This window comes from Monodon monoceros, unplaced genomic scaffold (assembly GCF_005190385.1).
Source record: "Monodon monoceros isolate NGI ecotype Baffin Bay Population unplaced genomic scaffold, NGI_Narwhal_1 Super_Scaffold_14, whole genome shotgun sequence".
Classification (NCBI taxonomy): Eukaryota; Metazoa; Chordata; class Mammalia; order Artiodactyla; family Monodontidae; genus Monodon; species Monodon monoceros.
In genome coordinates, this window is record NW_021703770.1 from 43,652,148 (window position 1) to 43,676,360 (window position 24,213).

Genomic DNA, 24,213 nt, shown 5'->3' on the forward strand with positions numbered 1-24,213 from the left:
TGTAGTGTTAACTAATAACCCTAGGACCATTTACTGAAAAAGGAAGAACTTTCTTCCATTGATCTGTAATATCACTTTTGAAAAATCAAATTACATATGCAGATCAACATGGTTGACCTAACATGGGTTAGGTCTATTTTGACACATTTGCCTCTTTTTTATCCTCGTGTCAACAGAACACTGACAATATAACTTTATAAATACATCCTGATACTTGGTAGTTGTAAGCACTCCAGCTTTATTCTTCTTCAAAATTTCCTTGGCTATTCTCAGCCTTTGCATTTCTATATAGATTTTAAAAACTGCTTATCAATTTCCACTCAAAAAATTGGGACATTTTTATATTCATTTTTCATTGTATAGAAAGATCAATTTTGTGAGAAATGGCATCTTAATCCACGAACATGGTATACTATACTGAATTTATTTAGAACTTATTTTCATTTCTGTCAGTAGTTTTTTGCAGTCAATAATGTTTTGTATCACATCTTTTGATAGATTTCTTATAAGGTATTTGATGACTGTTGGTGCTACTATAATTAGCTATTTAAATGTCACATTCTATTTATTTTCTGGAATAAAGGTATACAACTGAATTTTTTAGACATTGTGTTCAGTGACCTTATTAAATATACTTTTCAGTTCTTTTAGATTTTCAATGTACATGATCATGTTATTTGTGAATAATGACTGTTATTTCTTCCTTTCCAATCCATATGCCTTTTCTTTTTCCATTTTACACTGCTTAGAACATCCAAAACCATGTTTAAAATAAGTGCTAAGAGCAAATATGTACTTATTTCATTCCTGATGTCGGGGGAAACATGAAATAATTTACCTTAAGTATAATGTAAGCAGCAGTTATTTGGTAGATGCCTTTTATCTGATCAAGAATGTTCCCTTCATTCCAATTTTGCTGAGAATAAATGGATGAATGTGGAATTTTATCAAATGATTTTACTGCAGCTACCAAGATGATCATTATTTTGCTCGCTTTTTCCTGTTATTCTGGTGAATTACATTTATTTTTTTCCCCCAGTTAACACCCACCCTTCTATTTCTGGAATAAGCCCCACTTAGTCATGATTATCCTTTTTATACACCACCTGATTCAATTCACTAATTTTGTGCGTAAGATTTTTGCATCTATGTTCATAACAGAGCCTTTCATAAACCAGCCTTTTAAAGTGACATCTTTCTTCCTTCTCATTTCAGAATGCTTTTGAAAACCAAAAATTATGTGATCAGAAGTGTACTCTAGGGTGTTTACTTTGTAGTGTGTAGACTGTAGAATGGATTAGTGCAGGAGGTGGGTGGTGAAGGATTAGGAAGCTACTATAGCATTAAGAGAAGAGCTTGCACCAGCTTGGTACAAGTAGAAATGGAAAGGACGGATAGACTCCCCAGTACTTAGCTACTGATTAGATGAAAGTGCAACATTATGAAACAGAGAAATTAGGAGAACTTTATCTGAGCTTGGAGAAGAGTAAAAATAATTGGAGTGAAATACTTATCTTCACTATAATTATCACAATCATTAGGATCCATACGAAGGAATGACCGCAATTTAAGCAATTGCAAATGCATGGAAATACGTAACTGGTCACTACGTTAATATCTTTAATTAGAAAGTTTCCTTACGTTGCTTTGAAGCTGATTTTTAAAATCATTTCCATTCACAATCAGAAAAAAAATCGATAATCTTGTATTCATTGAACACCTTAAAATGGGATCCTTTTAAGACAGCACATTTCAATACACATTGCGCTATTCCTTTCCTAACCACAGGGTGGCGACTAGGCGCCAACGCCGCACTTCTGTCTATCCCTCCGCTTCTTAGGCAGGTGTGGCTTCCAGGAGCGCGCACGTCCCGGAGTCTGCGCCAATCGCAGGCGCCGCGGCCGCGCACGTCGGTCAGCCGCGGTTACGCTGTCGCACATCGGCCAGACCCTAGTGTTCCAGGCCATGTGGAGGTTGCTGCCAGCTGCGGGCCCTGCCCGAGGTAAGGGCGGTAGGGAGCTGTCTGGGGACCGGTTTCCCGGGAGCAGATGCGGTGGGCACAGGGTTTGCGGATCGTTACTTTCGGTCCGTTCTCGCCCTGGGAGACTGCGAAAGCTGGTGCGAAAGCCGCGCATTTGTTGTGTGGGAACTGCGTAGTCTTTCTCGGCGGGTGCGCAGTGCTTGCGAACCAAGCTTTGGTCTGACGGGGGGAGGAGGCATGCGACACTGGGCCGTTCAGTGACTGCCGGGTCCTTTCCTCCCGGTCTACCGCCAGGTTCTCCGTGGTTGGGACCAACTCCTCTGGCGGGACTAGCTCTGACCCGGGCTTAAATGGTCTTCCGGATTGAGTCTTGGCCGGGTGTATGTTACGACATCTAGCGTTTTAAGCTTTTGAGGAAACATCCAGAATAAGTTAACAGTCTGGAAGACTCTATGACTCTGTCTTGAGCGCATTGTGAGGAGCCACGGAGATGACTTGTGTAAATGGCAACTACAGGAAAGCATAATTTTGGTTTTGTTTCGGCGCCTTTTACCGTTTTGTCATCAACAACTGAAAAAAATTTTTTTCTGCATTTCTAGCAGCGGAAAATGGTAATTGCATGTAAATTGGTTGCCTAATATATGTAAGTACTTATTAGTTGATAGATAAGCAGTTGTAGCCTATGATTGGCCTTGCCCTCCGGAAGTTTACATTATGATTGAAGAAAAGATCTACGTAGAGGCTAAATGGACTGACAGTGTAAGGAAGTATGGAGAGGGCCAAACTAATGGTAAGGAAAATAAATACTGTAATAATACTGTAGATACTAAAAAGTATAGAGACTCAAAGATCAAGTTTCACTGTGGACTTGGAGCATTGCGAGGTGTAACACAGTAGGAACAGTTTCCAGAAACAGTTGTAGCCTGTGGCTGGCTCTTTGAGTTCCTTTAAGGAAGCAGCAGAAGAAAAATGCCCCTAGTGCCAGTGGGTGGCATTCTTAACTTTTGGGGGATCTTGAACTCTTTTCGGAATCAGATGGAGGATATGGGGTTCCATCCTTCTAAGAAAAATGTAGGGAAACCAACACAAAAGATTTTTTGTTGAAAGAGTCCACTCTAGGTTAAGAATCTGATTAATAAAATATAATCCAGGTCTCGTCAAGGTTTACCTGGACTCCTTTCTACTTGTCTAGTTTATTTGACCTAATCACTCTACCACTCCAGTGGTACCAGACTAAACTCTACAAGTCTTCAACGTACATGCTGTTCTTCCAACAATTTGTGATTTCCAAATTTTATTTAAACTAATAACCTTTTCACGTTGTTCTAAAAGCTACCTTTAACATAAAAAAAAAAAAATCCCCAAATTATGCACTTGAGTCTGGTCTGGACTTTCCCTGCATTGATCTATATTTTTTACTCTTGATCCAATACCATACTTTTAAACTGCTTTCACTTTGTGGCATATTTTACCACCTGGTAGAGGAAGTTCCCATAATATTCACATTTTTCTGGACAGTTTTTCACATTATATTTTCCTGATGGAATTTTGAATTCGTTTATCAAGCTCCAAACATAGTGTTGTGATTTTATTTGGTAATGCATTAAATTATAAGTTAATTTGGGCAAGCACTGACAAAATTGTTTTCCTGTTAGAAAAATGGTAGAGCTTTCTATCTATTTAGATATGCCTCCTTCAGTGAGACTTTACTGGAAAACACAAGTTTGACTTATGTAAAGTTGATTATTAGCCTTTAAATAGCAAAATAAAAATGTTTAAATATTTGCCATACGTATGTCTTAAATACATGTTTATGTGTGTGTGTACCTGTTAATTTACTTTTTAAAAAAATTCTCTTAGAACCATACAGACTTTTGGCTGGTGTTGAGTACATTGTTGGAAGGAAAAACTGTGGCATTCTAATTGAAGATGATCAATCAATCAGCCGAAATCATGCTGTATTAACTGCTAACTTTTCTGTAACTAACCTGGTAAGTTACTAATTTTATTTCACTAGCTGACAGTAAGAGGATTGAAATCACAAAAGTTTACCCTGGTGTATATGTAAGAGAGTTTGGGAGACTTTTTATAAAGCTGTTAGTTTTCTTTAAATGTTCACAAAATTAAGGACGTTTGGGCAGTGGTACTGGTGATATTTGTTTATTTAAGATTTGACGTTTCTGTTTCAGTATTTTACTATTTGTTTTAGTGATTTAGAAACTCAGGGGAAGTAGAACATATTTATTTACTTGAACATTTATTGAGTGCTTACTGTGTGTCAGTCACTGTGCCAAAGCCTGGGAATAGAACAGTGAATAGACCATCGTGACTCCTGCTTTAATGAGTTAATGCAGCCATATGAACACTGGTGTTTCCTGTATATCTTAGGTTTTCACAAGGGAAATTGATTTGCTTTACTAGGGAAAACAGCTGTTGTATATGCCCCACAGCTCCTTTGAATGGCTTTGAGTTTGTTTTGGTGTGTTGGTTGTTTTAATAATAAAGGTAGATTGTAAAAGTAATATAAATATATACAAATAGCTGTGCTCATGGTAATGCTGGTGGTAATTAAGAAAGAAAAGCCATTATTTTGAGCAAAGACTGCATGTTGGCAAATGCTGGATCTGTTCAGTAATATTTAGGTTTTGTGTCTGTATTCTTTTAGGTATAGAAAAACATTGTTGAAAATCTTAAAGAAAAAAAATTGTTACTGCAAGTCAGACACTCTAGCCTTTTTGCATTGGACTGATTTTTACTATGTGATTTTGATAATTTAAAAAAAAAACAAAAACCTTAGGAATGAAGCTGTCATGTTATACATGAAACAGACTGTACAAAAGCAAACAATTCTCAAATTATGAGGGGTCAGGAAAATCTCCACTGACTTACAAAAATAAAGAAAATGTATGTTCTAAGAGGAGTGATTCTGGAATTGACATTTTTCTCTTAATTGCTAGTTGAGTGATCATTCTTTGCTTGCAACCAAAACAATAACTCTATTGCCTACTGTGTTGGGAGGTTAGCCACCTATCACCTATTCCAGAAGTTATCAACCTTTTGTTTTGAAACCTTTCCCCCTAGGAATAGTATTTACTGAGCGGTAAGAGACTTTAAATTATTTATTGATTTTTTTTTTCAGAGTCAAACAGATGAAATCCCTATATTGACAATAAAAGATAATTCTAAGTATGGTACGTTTGTTAATGAGGAAAAAATGCAGAATGGCCTTTCCCGAATTTTGAAGACAGGGGATAGAGTTACCTTTGGAGTGTTTGAAAGTAAATTCAGGTAAGAATTTTTAAATTGATATTAAAATGGACAGCTTTATTTTGTACCAATCAGATTCTCAAGGAAAAGGATATTTATGGATAATGAATTGGAACCAGTCTATTTAGTTCCTACTTAGGACAGTGGTGAACTTCGCACCACACGTGGTTAGTGCATTTTATTAATCATAGATAGTGAAAAGAGTGAATGAGAGTTTGAGTGGGCCCTAAGAACCTTGATGGGAGCTACTTTTGTTTGATTCTGCATAGGTCAAAGTATAATGTTAAACTTTGATCATTGTTTTTTTCTTAATTGCGACTTAAGACTTAGGAAGTGATAATTTCATAAGTTAGAAAGTTTAGTAATTTAATAAAAATTAAAATAACAGCATATGATGCGAGCTTAAAGTTTAAAGTACCATAAGTTGCCATCTCTATAACTATGATAACTTTATGTAACTTATTCTCATTTACAGAGTAGAGTATGAACCTTTGGTTGCGTGCTCTTCTTGTTTAGATGTCTCTGGGAAAACTGCTTTAAGTCAAGCTGTATTGCAACTTGGAGGACTTACTGTAAACAATTGGACAGAGGAATGTACTCATCTTGTCATGACATCAGTTAAAGTTACCATTAAAGTAAGTTGAATGCCTTGTTATTATGTTAAAGTAAGTTCTCTGAATTTAAGTTTATTCCTTTACCCACTATACACGGATGTTTTAAAAGTCACTTGCTTTAAAACTATCAGAACTGTTAGTTGTAGATTTATATATGCCAATGAACCCCCTATCTACCGTATAGGCTAGGATGGGGCAAGCAAAAGCACATTAAATTATATTTCAGATACTGATTTAGCATTTAAATGATTTATATTATCCTTTCACCAAGAAGTTATTACAGCCTATAGTTTGTGTTTTCAGTCTAAAAGCAAAGCAATTAGAGATCAACTGCCAATCTTCAAAGTTAGCAGCTCATGTCTTTTCTTCCTCCAGTCTCTGATACCATCTCATGGTTTCATGCTCTTTTCTTTAGTTCTTATTTGGCTTTAGACCCTAATCACAAAGACTTTAGGTTCTTACAATATTACCTTAATGTATTGTCACAATCTAGAGATATGTAGATATATGTTATTTGTCAAAGCAGTGATATATTTTGGGATGTTTCAGACTTTGCATCATCTTCAGATTTGGTTAATCCAAAACTAATTGAAGAATGATTTGGGGAGGTGATTCGTCTCCTTCAGCAGGTTGACTATAGATATGTGAGATTGTTTTAGGTTAATATCTATGGTGAAAAGCAACAGTAGATTCCTTTATTCAATGATACAAAAATCCTTTAATATATAATTAATTAAATTAGAATATGTGTCTTATACCTAAATAGGTGTCATAGAGAAAGGCTTGCTGTTCAAATTGAACCTCATGTTAAACTTGGATCAAAGATTGTTTCATCTTTGTAAGTTTATGAAATTGATTTATAAATTCAACAGAGTGATTAGCCTCCTGAATAGTAATTTATGCTAATAAACCCAAATAATAGATTCATAATTCAAAATGTCCATTTATTAGTTTATAGTAGGGATGTATCTTTATAGTGACCAGAATATTTACATGTAGACTCCAACATGGTCCCCTTGAAGATACCAAGGTACCTGAGAAATGGAATAGGTAATCATGCCATTGCTTGGTGGGTATGAAATAAGAGCAAAGGCAGTTAGGTGGTCTTGAAAGATATTTTACTGAGTCTGTGACAGACCTGGAAACTAGGATCCATTTACCATAGTACACAGTATTCCAGTGACTAGGATGCTAATGGCCACCCAGTCCCTGGATATTAGAGAGTACTGTATATATACCAACAAAGGCTTGCAGAGCAATACTCCTTTTTCAATATTTCTGATCAATCGTGTGCAAAAAAAATTTGTCATTATATTATTTTTTTAGTAAATTTTCCAAAAATACAGGTTAGTTTATACTTTTAAAATTGTTGAATGTTAGAACCAAAAGGTAACCTAAAGAGCATTCAGTTCAGTTTTTATTTTCTGAAGAGGAAACTGAGGCATGGAGCAATTGAATCCTTTGCCCAGGATCACATGTATTGGAGTTTACTCAGTCCAGTGTTGAATTGCACATTACTGCTTCATGCAAGAAGTCAATTATTTCATTCATATTTGAGGTTCATAACTTTCAGATTTCATTCTTGAGAGATACCCTAAATTGCTTGCTCACATTTAGGTAATTTCCCATGTTTATTAGAAGCATTCTTACCAATTCTTTAGTTGTATTATTTCCTGGAATTATGCTGAATCTTATTTTCATTGCCAGTGATGGTATATTTTAATCTGTCTCAAATTTTGTGGATACATCTTATTTGAGGCTTATAGTTTAATTCACTTGCTAGTTGAAGTTTCTTCCCCCACTCCGTCTGTATATACTTATTTTCAGCTTTTGTCCAACACTAAAGAGTTATTCCTTTATTTACTTTCTTAAAAAGACTTTATTCCATAATTAAAATCAGTTTGAAAGGCAATTAAGGTGAAAGAGCTCTCATGTTTATCTCTTGTTACTGTCTTCTCTAGGGCAGACATTACATTTCCTTAATTCTTGTACATTTTAATGTTTTTAAAATGGTATACATTTTTAAATTGACTTGTATTTTATGTTATGTTGTTCTGCCCTCCCCAAGCAGTTTTTAAATTAATATTGTAATTGGTAACTTCTTTTTTTTCACCTTTAATAATGATTGTTTATTGTTTATCACTACTTGCCTGTATGTTACATTTATTTGTTATTTCTACAGTCTTATTGCTATTTTAGCATATAGGCCTTTGCTTTGCAGGATTCTGACTTACATGAATTGTAGTTACCACAGTTTGTTTATTTTTAATTTTTATTTTATATTGGAGTATAGTTGATTAACAACCTTGTTAGTTTCAGGTGTACAGCAAAGTGATTCAGTTATACATACACATGTATCTATTCTTTTTCAAATTCTTTTCCCGTTTAGGTTATTACAGAATATCAAGCAGAGTCCCCTGAGCTATACAGTAGGTCCTCATTGGTTATCTATTCTAAATATAGCATTGTGTATATGTCAATCCCAAACTCCCAATCTGTCCCCCCCTGTATTGTAATTGGTAGCTTCTAATAATCAAGTGATTATACAGGGATTTTTATACTAAAACTAGGCAGTGACCAATACTGGCTTCTGTTTTATAGATTGTGTCTCCTTTATAAATTTAGAGAGACAGGAGGAAAAACAGAATAGAACAGCCTCTTTGTAGTCTATAACTTAACATCTTTAAAAACGCTAGGGTATGAGTATATGTATTCACATGTTTTCTTCTTTTTAGACAATATGTGCACTCATTTGTGGGCGTCCGATTGTAAAACCAGAATATTTTACTGAATTTCTTAAAACAGTTCAGTCCAAGAAACAGCCTCCAGAAATTGAAAGGTATATTGCGTATTTTAAGTATAATAAAATATGACTTACAAAATATGATAGCACTGGTTTTATTTAGGTTAATTCCCTCTTTATTGACTATTTCAGGATGTAATGTTATAGTTCAGTATTATTAATGAAGTTTTCTTGTTAGTATGTGAAGAAAGTTTCCCAGTTCTTTGTCGATTGTTCTTATCTCTGTGAAACACATGTTACATATGTGCCAGTATTAAAAGGAAAATATTGAAGGACAGTAATAGCATAGAGGTGAAGTCAGTAGAGCACACATGCCAATGCTGGGCATCATGCATGCAAGACACCAGGAATTGTGTGGTGCAGCATCCCTGTTGTGGAGCCTCAGAGTCCTGGGCCAGAATATTAACAGCGCTGTGGCCTTGGGAATTGAGCTGATTTCTTCTAAGTGTCAGTTACCTCCTTTGAAAAATGAGACTAATACCTGTCCTGCTGAGTGTCTAAGTATTCAGTATTATTAGTATTAGTATAAGTATTATTTATCTTAACTCGTGGCATACATAAAGTCTGAGCATATTGCCTGGCATCATAATAGGTGCTTATTAAAAGAAGTGTAGCTAATTGCAATATCTGGGAAGATTCATAGTAGCTTGATTATTTATTTAATTTTTTGGATGCTCTGCTAAATTTGTGAACCACCAGACTAAAGGATCTATACACTGTATGTATTGTATTAGTAATGTTTGCAGTAATATAAGCTATGGTTGAGGAGGAAGATATTTGTGATTTTTCTTTTTAGATTGCATGGTTAAAATACTGGTGACTATAAAACGGTGGGTGTTTTTAGTCAACATAAGAACATGCTTGCCTAAAATGTATGTCAGTAGCTTATAGTCTATATGGCATAATAGATTTGAGGAAGTTTTAAAAATCTAAACTTCTATGCAAATTAAGTATTTTATTACCCAATTTAAGTTAAGTATTACCTATTCAAGCTAAGTATTTTATTACCAATTTTAAAATATTACTAGCTATTATAAGCTAATTTGCCCAGTACATATATTTTTAGGAACTATTTATACCTGATAATATGTATCTGCTTTTAAAAGTAACTGAATATCAGATTTTTCTCTTTGTTTTTAATTTTCATTTGGGAGGTTTCTTGTATTTTATAATCTGGTTAACAGAAAATATGCTTTCCTCTGGAAAGAAATCTTCAGATTTTATTTTATTTTTTGGCCACGCCAAGTGGCTTGCGGGATCTGAGTTCCCTGACCAGGGATTGAACCTGGGCCCTTGGCAGTGAAAATGCAGAGTCCTAACCACTAGACCACCAGGGAATTCCCGAGATTTTAAAATAGATGATTCTTAACCTTTTTTGAGTCCTAGACCCCCTGTGAGAAAATGAAAGCACTGGTCTCTCCTCTAGAAACTTCACTTACTGCCAACTTACATAGTATTTCAACAGAATTACATTTTTCCCTGAAGCCTATTTATGCCCCTCCCTAGAAAAGTTGATAAATCCTATAAATAATGACTCTTGTTACAGATAATAAACCATTGTTAATTCTAGATTACTTAAGAGTGGAGGGGTCTGACTTTTTACTACTGGTGATATGTTTTATGGTCTTAGAGTTTTTAGAATTAGTCATTGATTCTTGCTTATTTGTTCAGATTCTCAGGTGTATTTAACCTTGGTTTTTTGTTTTTTTGTCGTTTTTACTTTAGGTTAGGCATAGTTTTTTTCTGGCTTCAATTTGTGATTGTATTAACTTAGATGACTATAATAAAACATCGCTACTCTAAGATTGTTCACTAACTCCTAATTCAGTGTTAACCAGGAAAGACTATTACATTAGTTCATGTTTGATGATGGCAACTGATAATCAAGTTTTTAATACTATTTTAAAATACGTAGTTTTTTGCCTTAATAGATTGCTATACTTATTGGGATCCATTTTGATATGTTTGTTGAAGACTAATTTGACTCCATACTCAATTAAATAGAAAAATGATTAAATTTAAGATATTAAATAGTAGTATGATGGGTTATAAAAGGGATATGAGATAAATTGTGGTGGCTCTTCTATTACATAACTACCTGTTCTTTTAGTTCTGTAAAAGCATTATCACTAGTCCTGAATTTAAATTAGGAGGCATACTATAATATTTTTACCTAACAAAATGTTTAGTCCTTTTTGGTACAGTTATGTCTGCATCTTTGCACTGTTACCACGAAACAGAGTAAGTGAAGGGTTAAGATAGAGTACCTGATATGGTTTGTGGTACCTAATTTTCCTATACTGTTATCAAAGTACCAATGTAGATGAAGTAATTTTTAGATTACATTTAAAAGAAGTATTTAATTTTGATACTCTGTGCTCTAATAAAGGAAGTTCATTAAAATATTATATATGTCTGAATGTAAAAAAAATGATCCTCAAGAGAAAAAGGGAGTTTCCCTTTCTCAGTTTATTTTAAACAACAAGCAGCATTGTTTTTAGAAAACACTGTTGGAAGAGAGTCCTTACATCATACAAAACTTGCTGGTTATGCCAAGAATGAAAGGCCCTGACTACCCTATACCCAGGCCATTTCTCAGGGTTATGTTTGCAGTGAGAAACCTGGAGGAATGAGGTAATATCTCCTTCCCAGGACAGAGAGCAGGCCTGCTTATAGCTTGTTATAAAATGGGTGGATTCCCAAGTTCAGTGTAACACTACCCATGGTATATACCTCTCCTGTAACACAACCCATGGTATGTACCTTCTGTGTCATCCCCAGGGGACTTGGCATGGAAGGAGACCTGCTGCAAACACACTGAGGCTTGCTGCTTGCTTTGTCTCTGACCCAGGAGTCTTGTGTCTTCTGCCAGCATCCATGAAAGAGGAATAGGTTAACTTATTAGCTTGTAATAAAATCTCAGACCCAAGAGACACATTAGCATGAAACAATCTTGGTAAATGAAAGTTTAGGAAGCTTATAGAGTTGACCTTAAATAATCAATTAAAATTTAAAGCAAAGAAATTTAACACACACTAGAGATTTTTTTTCTGGAGATACAAGCTCAGATTTACAAGTTGTGGATGCCAGTGTAATTCAAACCTTTTGGAGATCACCAAAAAAAATCATGAAATCGTGAACATGTACCTTTGGTACTAATGAAATAAACAGCTATCCAGATGTTGGGCAAAGAAATATTGTGGCTTGGAATAGTTTCCACGGCCAGAATTATACATGAATTCAGAAAAATTCTGTATTTGGAAAATCTTGGGACAGAAGTGAAGATGATGTGCTCTGAGTTAGATGAAATTTATTGAACATCATGTGAAGAATTTATATAAAGTTATAAAATGTACATAGGAAAAAGTCAATATTTCTAGATTAATATTTTATAGAATTTGTGAATAATATTTACCAGTTACTACATAATAAAGCATAATTATTTTATTTGTAGCTCTTGAAGTTTCTGTGTAAGTATGCCAAAAAATGTTTTAATTTTTTCATTATAGAAGTTAGAGGTCACTTTATATTTGTGGTATTCTTGTATTCAGGCAGTGTGCCTCTAACCTAGGTCTCTGCCAAGTTAATTTACTGTTTTCCAATTTTATTACTAGCTGTCAAATCACTATAGTCTCAATGATGCTTTAAAACTTCTAGAATGTAATTTTTCATAAATACTGACTTTTTAATGATGTTTTCTTCACATTTATCACTAGGCTCTCCTTTCTTGTTTTCATCCTTAATACTACTAAAGAGAGAAAGATTTTTCTACGTATATGAAATTCCAGAACATGGTCTATTATTTGTCACTGTATTATATATATCATATATGTATATATATATGATATATATATATATATATCATATATACGTATATGTATGACTCCAACATTTGATTCGATTCTTGATAATACGGTGGGTTTTTTTCCTTTCAAGATCAGTCTTATTGAGTATTGGGGCTCAAATTTACCAATGTTTTTAAAAGAAAACCAAAATACATTTTTCTAGTCCCAGAATTTTAATACTCACATTTGTATTGAGGGATGTTTTTACTTTCTGTCTACTTCTAATTTATTAGGTGAAATTTTTATTTCTGTTTTATACTGCCGGTTTATTTATTAAATATTTATTGAACGAGGCAAGATAGACCTGAGGATATAATGATGAGCCAAAAAGCATTACAGTTTCTGCCATCTTGGCACTTAGTAGAGGAACCAAACATCAAAGAATCACACAAATAAAAGTTAGAGCTCTGGAAAGCTAATTGCATATCATTCTCATGGAATGTGACTTGGTATAACAAATGTTCACTCTTCATTGAACTAAACTGTAGTTAACTGTTATCTATTATCTGTGGCAAAATTAAGAATGACAGTGTGAAAAACACAAAGCTGTAGATAATTTTAAAATGCTATTTTAGTTATTAGAAAGCAGTAGGAATCTCACATTTACTCAGCCATATGTATGTATTAAACATTTACATTCTATTTTTGTCTGAGACTGGCCCAATAATCTAGTGTTGTTACATTACTATGTAGACTAATTTGTAAGCACCCATTTGTATATATATGAAGCCTTTTACACTAAAAGAAGTGTAAGCTACAGAAGAATTTTCTTGAAAGGGACGTAAGGTGTTTGATGAAGAGATATTAAAATTTTTCCTATTTATGAATTAGAATGCCTGTTAATTTTTTAGTGCTACCTATTTTCTCATTGTAGATTTAATTAATAGTTAAAATAGTTTCCACTATTCTCTGTATATGTTTAAAAGTAGAATAAACAGAATTTTAAAGTCAGTTATTTAGAAAACTGCAATAACTCCCCGGGTTTGCATTCCATTCTACCAACTAAATCTGCTCTTACCTGCAGATAACTCAGTCATTTGACATTGCAGATTCTAGGAATCACTACTTTAAAATAGACTTAAAACATCCATTAGTAATCTAGCAGATTAAAACACATGCATTTGTGGTTTAGTCAGTTATAAAAGTTGTTTTTAATTAATAAAATTTTAGTCATGACAGCTTACTGTATGAGATAATGTATGTTCCCAAGGAGAAATCTGGGGGGTGGGAGGAGGGAAATGTAAGGAAATTAGTTCTAAAATGCTGGATGGTGACTCTTATGACCAAAACATTTTTGTCATATTGGATGTTGCTCTCTGTGGATAGTTAACTCTAGTGACTGATTGTCCAGATTCCCCCCATCCTACATTGTCCCCTCATCATCACCATTATGCTTTAGTAATTTTTTTAAAGACTTAATTTTTAGAGCAGTTTTAGGTTCACAGCAAAATGGAGAGGAAAGTACAGGTTTCCTGTATTCCCACTGCTCCCACATATGCATAGCCTACCCCATTATTGATATCTGCCACCAGAGTAGAACATTTATTACAATCGATGAACCTACATTGACACATCATAATCACCCAAAGTCCATAGTTTACATTAGGATTCAGTCTTTGTATTGTACATTCTTTGGGTTTGAACAAATGTAGAATGACATATATCCATCATTATAGTATCATATGGAGTATTTTCACTGTCTAAAAACCCTCTGTACTCTACCTATTCATCCCTCCACTTCCCCAACTCCCAGCAACCACTGATCTTTTACTGTCTTCATAGCTCTGCCTTTTCCAGAATGTCATATAGTTGGAATCATACAATATGTAGCCTTTCCAAATTGGCCTTTTTCACTTAGTAATATGCATTTAAGTTTCCTCCATGTCTTCTCATGGCTTGATAGCTCATTTCTTTTTAGCACTGAATAATATTCCGTGTTTGAATGTACCACAGTTTATTTATTCATTAACTAATGAAGGACATCTTGGTTGCTTCCAAGTTATGGCATGAGTTCATCTCCTCTGGGTAAATCCCAAGAAGCATGACTGCTTTACCATATGGTTAAGAATGTGTTTAGTTTTGTGGGAAAGTGCCAAAGTGTCCTCTAAAGTGGCTGTACCATTTTGCATTCCCACCAGCAATGAATAAAAGTACCTGTTCTTCTACATCTTCACCAGCATTTGGTGGTATCAGTGTTCTAGATTTTAGCCATTCTAATAGGTGTGTAGTGGTATCTCTTTGTTTTAATTTGCATTTCCTTGATGATATATAATATTGAGCATCTTTTCATATGCTTATTTGCTCTCTCTATTTCTTGGGAGAGGTATCTATTAAAGTCTTTGGCCCTTTTTAAAAATCAGGTTGTTTGTGTTCTTGTTGAATTTTAAGAGTTCTTTGTATATTTTTGATAACAGTCAGATGTGTCTTTTGCAAATGTTTTCTCCTGGTCTGTGGTTTGTCTTCTCATTCTCTTGATGTTATCTTTTACAGAGTGGAACTTTTTAATTTTAATGAAGTCTAGCTTATTATTTATTTATTTCATGGATGAAGCCATTGGTGTTATATTTAAAGAGTCATCTCCATATCCAAGGTCATCTAGATTTTCTCCTGTGTTATCTTGCAGGAGTTTTATAGTTTTGCATTTTATGTTTAGGTCTATGATCCATTTTGAGTTAATTTTTGTGAAGAGTGTAAGATCTGGGTCTAGATTCATTTTTTTTGCATGTGAATGTCCAGTTCCATCACCAATTGTTGAAAAGACTAAGCTCCATTGTACTGCCTTTGCTCTGTTGTAAAAGATCAGAATTGACTCTATGTGAGTTTATTTCTGGGCTCTTCATTCTCCTCCACTGATCTATTTGTCTATCTTTTTGCCAGTACCATGCTTTTTTTTTTAATTAAAAATTTTTTTTTAATTTTTAAAATTTTTTGGCTGCGTTGGGTCTTTGTTGCTGTGCACAGGCTTTCTCTAGTTGCGGCAGATAGGGGTACTCTTTGTTGCGGTGTGAGGGCTTCTCATTGCAGTGGCTTCTCTTGTCGCGGAGCACGGGCTCTAGGCACACGGGCTTCAGTAGTCGTGGCATGTGGGCTCAGTAGTTGTGGTGCACGGGCTTAGTTGTTCCGTGGCATGTGAGATCTTCCCGGACCAGGGCTCGAACCCATGTCCTCTGCATTGGCAGGCGGATTCTTTTTTTTTTTTTAATCTTTTTTTATTTATTTATTTTAATTTATTTATTTTTGGCTGCTTTGGGTCTTCGTTGCTGTGCGCGGGCTTTCTCTAGTTGCAGCGAGTGAGGGCTACTCTTTGTTGCCGTGTGTGGGCTTCTCATCATGGTGGCTTCTCTTGTTGCGGAGCACGAGCTGTAGGCGCGCGGGCCTCAGTAGTTTTGGCGCACGGGCTTAGTTGTTCTGCGGCATGTGGGATCTTCCCGGACCAAGGCTCAAACCTGTGTCCCCTGCAATGGCAGGGAGATTCTTAACCACTGCGCCACCAGGGAAGTCCCACACTCTCTTGATTACTGCCGCTTTACATTAAGTCTTGGATTCTGTAGTGTTAGTACTCCAACCTTGTTCTTCTTCCTTAATATTGTGTTGGCTGTTCTGGGTCTTTTGCCTCTCCATGTAAACTTTAGAATCTGTTTGTTAACATTCACAAAATAACTTGCTGGGAGTTACTGGGATTGTGTTTAATCTATAGATGAAGTTGGGAAGAACTGACATGTTGACAGTATCGAGCCTTTCTATCCATGAACATTAATAATTTTTACTAGAAGGTAGAGAGAGAAACTAAAAGTCTGCTCAGTTATGAATAGCTGTAACAAAAGATCTGATTATATAGAAAGTTGAAACTATGAACTGAATTATCTGTTGATTTTACTTCTCTATTTTCTTCTTTTCCCTAATCTATGGATGATTAAGATGTGTTTATAGTGTTACATTAAAGAGCTAAAAGATTGTGTTTTTAAATCTTTAGGAATTTTATTTAAACTCACAAAATGTAGGTTTTAAAATCCCCTGAGCTTCTCCAAAGAGATTTGTAACAAAACACTTATAGCAGTAGTTCATAGAATTACAATATGAACATTATTACTAATACTTACTGGTTCCTAAGCAAGCACAGCATGCTAATAGAATTTGATCTTTAATGGATGATGTTTCAACCATTTGGTTTTGGGTTTTTTTTTGGTTTGTTTTTACTTTTTTTTAAACTTTTTAATTACTTTTTCTCTCTTAACTATTTGTAATTTACATAAGTTGTTTGATTCATATATATTTAATTGTATCTCATTATGAGTCCTTAAGTCCCAGATAAAACTCTTAATTTTTTAATAATATAACGGTATTATGGAAATTAAGCCTTTCTAGTGTCTAGATTGCCATTCCATTTAAAAATCTAATGTTATACATACAGTGTAGTATATAATTAGAATGTACTTTATTTTATTTTTTATAGTTTTTACCCACCTATTGATGAACCAGTTATTGGAAGTAAAAATATTGATCTGTCAGAACGACAGGAAAGAAAACAAATCTTCAAAGGGAAAACATTTGTCTTTCTAAATGCCAAACAGGTAATGTTATAAGCTAAATTTTTGTAAAGAAAATGTTATAAACTAGGATAAATTATTACTGTTGTCAATAGTTGTTAATGCACTTCCTTTTGAGATTTTGTGTAGAAGTGTAAAGTGAAATAAAAAACTGCCCAGGCACCAGAACTTGCCCAGCGTTCATGTGTATGACTATGGCATTTCTTAATATCTCTTACTTAATTGGCTTATTAATTAAGTTTATATAAATATGTACAGGGAGGAGACCAAAAACTTTGGTTTAAGTTCTAACTTGTTCGGTTAGTGAGCAGCTGTTGAATGTCTTCTGTGTGCTGAAATGACAGTTCCAGGAGTTAATGTTGCAAGTGGAAAAATCATGCAAGTTACAGTGCTGTGTGAAGAGGAGCTGTAGATGATATAAGGATTCCAGGGCTGCAGTGGTACCTGGTGAACTAGGGATTTTCTCAGAGTGGAAGCTCAGATTGTCCTCTCAGGAAGTATTATAAAATCAATTTTTCTTCAATTCTGCTTATATTTTATTTCCCAAATCAAATTCTTATAATTTTAAGAATGTATTCAAGACATTAATTATGGCTATTTCATTACTTTTTTTCTTTTTCTTTCCATTTTTAGCATAAAAAATTAAGTGCAGCAGTTGTATTTGGAGGAGGAGACGCTAGGTTGATAACAGAAGACAATGAAGAAGAAGATAGTTTCTTTTCGGCTCCTGGAACTTGTGTTGTTGATGTAGGAATAACAGATTCACAGACCTTAATTCCTGACTCTCAGAAAAAACGGATTCATTCAATTATGGATATACTCCAGAGGTACAGAATTATTCTTTATTAGTTAAAAAAAAAAAAGGGCAAGTAGGTGATTTTATAGGTAACTTTTTTTGCACTCCACATAATAATGTAAAGGTATATACAAGAATTATTGTAAAGATTTTATTGTGTATGGTACTTGGAAATTTATTGTGACTTAGTATGCTAGAAATAGAATATATTTATCCATGTCAGTTTTATCTCAATATTTATTTTCTGCTCCTTTTTTGTTACTTTAATAGAATTTGCAGAATATACCTCTCTTAATAAAGCAGTATTTGTTTTTCTCTAGAATATGTAGTTGAGAAAGTTAAAACTCAAATGTAAAATTGTTCTGAAATAGCCTCAAGCTGGAATGTATTTTTCCTTTGTTTATTACCCATCGAAAATTTGTATAAAAATTAGGCTATTATGGCTATATAGGCTGTTATGGGAAAGCAGGAAAAAAAGTATCAAGTATCCTAGAATAGTGTTTGTAGTGTGGAGGGGTGGCAGTTTGAAAGCACTAAAGCAAGGATTTTTTTCCTAGACTCTTTACTGGTGTTAATAATCTTAGCATTTCTGAAGCACAAAGTAAAAAAATCAGCCTTGGCAGTCCGTTGACTGAATTTCTCTCCACCTAGTAAAAAATAGTTAGGGCTGGGACTTCACTGATGGTCCAGTGGCTAAGACTCCACGCTCCCAATGCAGGGGGCCTGGGTTCGATCCCTGTTGAGGGAACTAGATCCCACATGTTGCAACTAAAAGACCCTGCATGCTGCAACTAAAGATCCTGCATGCTGCGACTAGAAGATCCTGCACACCACAGCTAAGACCCAGCATGGCAAAATAAATAAATAAATATTTTTTAAAAATAGTTAGGGCCTAGGGTATTTATATGCCTAAAAAGTCCATAAAATAAGCTCTCCACAGTATTCATTTTTCCTGACCCAGGAGTCTTTCCGACCATGAAGATTGCTTTTTTTTAAAATGGGTTTGCCGAAGTAAAAAGTAAAATTTCAGTCATGTGTCCCATAAATATTTTGCTTAATGGAGATGTGTTAACTGCTGTGAAAAAGAAAATATTTGTGTAACAAAAATACCATCTTACTACTACAACCAAAATATACTGTGATTCTATTGTGTTTTAGGCACTGGGAATATAATGGTTAACAAGATAGCTATGGACCCTGCCACCACTGGAGCTTACTGTCTAGAGGAAAATACAGATAAAGACAAGTAAACAGATAATTACAAATGTGTATAAGAAAGCAGAATAACAGGGCAGAGGGGAGAAGTTTATTTTAAATAGAGAAGGCTTCTTTCAGGCAGTATTTTACTTAAGACCAGTTTACCAGTCTTTAAAAGCCATGCTGAACAATAGCAATAATAGCTTACTTACATAATACTATATACTGTAGCAGGTTCTGTTCTAAGAGTTCTACATATATTAAGACATTTAATCCTCATGCAATCATGTGTATTTTTACTGTTATGTTCCCCGTTGTGCAGAGAGGGCAAAAGGGGATTTGAGTAGAACACAGGGAGCAAGCAGAGGAGCCAGGATGTGAATACATGCAGTCTGGTTCCAGAATCCATGCTCTTTACCATTACATCTTGCTGCCTTGCTGGAGTGGGGGTTGCTCAGAGACTGGTGACTTGATCATGAGATGACATTTTGTTCTGTACTCTCTGGCTTCTGTTTTAATTTGGTCATAGAGAGAGGACAATTTTACAGTTTGAGAAAGACTATCATTTAAAATAACACCTGTCCATTTAGTCCAAGCCATTGATAGCAATTGAAGGTACAGTTATATCAAACCAGTAAAGTCAGCTATTGACTGAATTTCAGACAATAGGGCAACATTGGGATGGGTTAGTGCCATGGTACTATTGATTAGTTGTCAGAAGTGGATATAGGATATCAGTGATTAAAATTAAATATCTCTGAAAAAGATTAGAAGTCTAGGGGAACAATATAACCCTGATTTTTGTTCTTGCTGAGATATTTTCCCAATGTCTTAGCCCATATTTGGGAACTCTTCCTGTTACTAATTTAATTATTTTCTCTTTATCCTCTCCTCCTTTGCCTTATCGTCTTCTCACCTGTTCCACAGCTTTGCATAAAATTGAATGAATCATAATCTTTGGATCATGATACACCGTCATCACTGAACTATAAATAATACACATCCATTTTGTTCACTAATTAGTTATTTTAAATAAATTTTTATTATTGTAAACTGCTACTGAGATTATCTTTGTATGTTTCCTATTGGTACTTGTGCAGGATTTTCTTTGGGATATATTACTACATTACTAGGGTTAGAACACTCAACAGTATCAAACTGTTTTCCGCTTTATACTCCCACCCACGGTATATAAGAGATTAAGTTAGATGCACGTCATTTTCAATACTAGGTATTTTCAGACTATCATTTTTGCCAATTTAATGGATATATAATCATATCTTGTGATTTTGATTTGTATTTCCCTGATAACCAGTGATGGTTAACGTTTCTTCAAAAGTTTATTAGATGTTAATTTTTCCATCTTTGTGAAATACATGTCTCTTGCCCAGTTTTCTATTGGGATAATTGTATTCTTTTTTTCTTTTAAATACAGATTTCCCCAGTTTTATGTGTTCTTGTGTGTGTAGTGTATGTGTGTGTATTTAGTTCTATATAATTTTATTACATGTGTAGGTTCATGTATTCACCATAGTTAAGATACAGAACAGTTCCATCACCACAAGAATCCCTTGTGTTTTTCTTTTATAACCACACACCCCTCCCTACCGCCCCCTCCCTGTCCCTAAACTTTGGCAACCACTAATTTCTTCTTCATTTCTAAAATTTATTATTTAAAAAATGATATGTAAATGAAATCATACAGCATGTAACCTTTTAGAATTTTTATTTTCACTCACCATAATTCCTCAGAGATTCATCTAGGTTTTGTGTAACAGTAGTTCATCCTTTTTTTTATTGCTGAGTAGTGTTTCATGGTATGGATAACCATGGTATGGATATTGACTCTTTAATTACATTTTCTAGTTTACTGTTGATGTATAGAAATTCAGCTGACATTGATATTAATCTCATATCCCACCACCTCGTTGGACTCCCCTTTTATTTCTAATACTTTATAGTCTTTTTTTATATAAACCATATCATCTATAAATAATATTTCTCTCCTCCTTTTTAATCCTTTTTGCCTCTGGTACTGCTCTCTCTCTTTCATTCTCTCTTGGTTTTGGACCAACTGGGACATCCAAAGCTGTTGGATAGAAGTGGTGATAGTAGCCACATTTATCTCACTATTGACTTTAAAAGTAATGCTTCCAGTATTTCCCCATTTAAGATGATGTATGTCTTATAACATCATTATTAAATGTGTATTTTGTTTTACATAGCCAATCTTTTATAACTAATTTTCATGATATGACGTATGTATAGTTTCAAAAGTATTAGTAGGGTAGTAAAATATCAATTTTGAATTGCCTGAAATACAAGTAGGTGTATGTGATCACTTGATGATAATACTTTTTAAAATCTTTTTTTGTGTGTTATTATAAATTCACTTAGAGTTCAAGTCTAAGTTAAACTAATACATATAAAACAATGAATGTTAAGCATTTGAAAAATAACTTTTAAACTACTACAGCCACTTAAAATACATATACATATGTATATTTTACATATTCTGTAGTATGGATATACTATGGTTTGTTGAGTCATCCATCCATTGAAGGACATCTGCATTTTTCCAGCTTTTGTTACAAATAAAGCTGATATGAACATTCATATACAGGTTTCTTTGTGAACATAAGTGTTTATTTCTCTGGAATAAACTTCCAAGAGTGCAGTTTCTGGATTGTATGGTAATTGCATATTTGTGTGCCTTTTTTTTTAATTTGTAGGAGTTTTTTATATATTCTTGGCATTAATCCTTTATTCACTTTTATGTGATTACATAAAAGATTGCAGAATCTGTTACCACTTTGTAAATTAACTTTTTATTGTGTTGATGAATGAAAGCCCTTAATTTTAATATCCTAAAAATTAACAATCTTTCATAGTCAGTGCTTTTTGTATAAGAAATCTTTTTCTACTCATAGATCAAAAAGATATTCACCTAATTTTTTACTAATTTTTACTAGTATTTTGATATTTTGTTTTTGAAATTTATTTTTGATCTATCTGGAATTGATTCTGTTTTATACCAAGGGACCTTACATGCATGGGAATGTTTTTGACCGTCTTTTCCATTGAGCAATATGTCTCTTCTTATACTAATACCACGTTTACTACATTGTCTTAATTACTATAATAGTTTAAGTCCTCATATCTAGTAGGACAAATATTTTCTTTCTGCTCTTCTTCAGAAGCATCCTGGCTATTCTTGGCTTTTTATTTTTCCATATACATTTTAGAATCATCTTTTTAAAAACTTAACAAAAAAACAAATGTTAAGCATTTGAAAATGACTTGTTAAGCTACTACAACCACTTAAAATATCTCTACAATAAGTATTAAAAGGAGTTTTAAAGCTCTTAAAATTTGAGGTTTAGTTTCTATGTAGCATTATTAACATTATTCACATTACAGAATAACAGAAGATAGGTTCACCATAAGATTCCTTTAATAAGAAGATTCATTAATACATGTAAATTTGGTAAAATGATTTGATTTACTAACATACATATAGATGTAGCTTATTTATAGTTCTTTGTACTTTTCTCCCTCCTTATCCTTCTCCCCTCTTTTTCTCTCTTTTAAGTTTTATCTTAGGATTCTAGTAATCATAGATTTGCTTTAAAAAATCTATTTTATTGCTTCATCTGGGTATTACTATTATTCTGAACTGGAATATTATTTAGAACTATTATCTATTATTTAGAACTGGAAGGATCTGTATCCTTTACTCTAGACCTTTGTTTTACAGATGAAATAATTGAATTACTAAAAGGTGGTGAACTTGCCCAATGTAACATTGCTCCAGTGAATAAGCTAGTACTATAGGTATTTGCAATTCTCTCTGTACCATAAAATTGTGATGTCACTTTGGGGGGGGGGTGTCTGTTTGACATCATCTTAATAAAAGTTGTTAGTTTTAATATATCATCATACTTAAACTATTTTATTCTAACAGGCAAGGTCTTAGACCTATTCCTGAAGCAGAAATTGGATTGGCAGTTATTTTCATTACTACAGAGAATTACTGTGATCCTCAGGGCCAGCCCAGTACAGGTAATTAAAATACTATTTTATTGATTCTTTAGCAACTTTATTGTATAAATTGCTGATTGGCTGTATCTCCATTATTTTTTTAAATATTTGTTTATTTATTTGGCTGCATCGGGTCTTAGTTGCGGCACGCGGGATCTTTGTTGCAGCACGCGGGCTTCTCTCTAGTTGTAACATATGGGCTCTAGAGCGCACGGGCTTTGTTGCCCCGCAGCATGTGGGATCTTAGTTCCCCAACCAGGTATCGAACCCACGTCCCCTGCATTGGAAGGCAGATTCTTAACTACTGGACCACGAGGGAAGTCCCTGTATGTATGTATTATACTTGCCACGGGTGACCATCTTCACCGTCTTTTAAAAGCCATATGTTTATCTGTTCATTTATTCATTCGATAAGTATTTGTGGCTGCCAAGTACTAGGCACAGTTGTAAGTACTGAAGATACAGTGGTGAATAAAGTAAACAAGGTACTTGTTACTGTGAACTTTATATTCTGAAAGTCAGGATTCAGACAGTAAACAAGCAAACACATCTGATAAGTTCTGTTAAGGCCAAGTACAAAGAGAAAGCTAAAACAAGATGATGTGATAGTGACTGGGAGTAGGCTATTTTAGATTGGTAGTCAGGGACAGTCTCACTTAAGATGTCATATTTCAGCCTCACATGTCCTGAATGATGAGAAAAGGCAGCCATGCGAGGATATGGATAGCAGAATTCCAGGTAGAAGGAACAGATCACAATCGTGTCTGTGTGGAGAATGGATTCAAGGGGTCCAAAATGGAAGTGGGGATATGAGTAGAAGCTGTTGTGGAGGTCCAGGTGAGAGAGAGCCTGGTGCCTTGGACCATGGTGGTAGTAGTAGAGATGCTGAAAAGCAAATAAATTCAGGCCAAATTTTGGAACTAGACCCAGCACATCTTGCCCGTGGAGGATTTAGAAACAACTCCTAATCTTTTGGCATGAGTAGCTGGTTGGGTGGTGATGCCATTTACAGAGATGAAGAATACATATTATAATTATCTCAGTGTTGACTATCACAGAAGCCAGTTTACTCAGGGCAGCTATTACCCCTTGGTTTGTTTTTTGTTTTTTGCTTTTTTGGTA

The 24,213-nt window shown here is 34.3% G+C and overlaps 1 protein-coding gene across 4 annotated transcripts in view; it reads left to right on the top strand.

The window, feature by feature from the left end:
- Nucleotides 1–1,838: 1,838 nt before the first annotated feature.
- NBN (nibrin) overlaps nucleotides 1,839–24,213 on the top strand; it is a 45,494-nt gene continuing 23,119 nt past the window's right edge. Inside the window, exons 1-8 of one of the 4 annotated variants that reach the window (XM_029222907.1) lie at nucleotides 1,839–2,002; nucleotides 3,842–3,972; nucleotides 5,121–5,269; nucleotides 5,724–5,883; nucleotides 8,598–8,701; nucleotides 16,964–17,081; nucleotides 17,691–17,884; nucleotides 23,015–23,112. In XM_029222907.1, the coding sequence (XP_029078740.1) occupies nucleotides 1,966–2,002; nucleotides 3,842–3,972; nucleotides 5,121–5,269; nucleotides 5,724–5,883; nucleotides 8,598–8,701; nucleotides 16,964–17,081; nucleotides 17,691–17,884; nucleotides 23,015–23,112 (991 nt within the window). In that variant the 5' untranslated portion in view covers nucleotides 1,839–1,965. Of the gene's footprint in view, nucleotides 2,003–2,275; nucleotides 2,593–2,755; nucleotides 2,772–3,841; nucleotides 3,973–5,120; nucleotides 5,270–5,723; nucleotides 5,884–8,597; nucleotides 8,702–16,963; nucleotides 17,082–17,690; nucleotides 17,885–23,014; nucleotides 23,113–24,213 lie in introns of those variants that run through there. The other 3 variants (XM_029222908.1, XR_003793563.1, XM_029222906.1) reach the window with 3 other exon arrangements.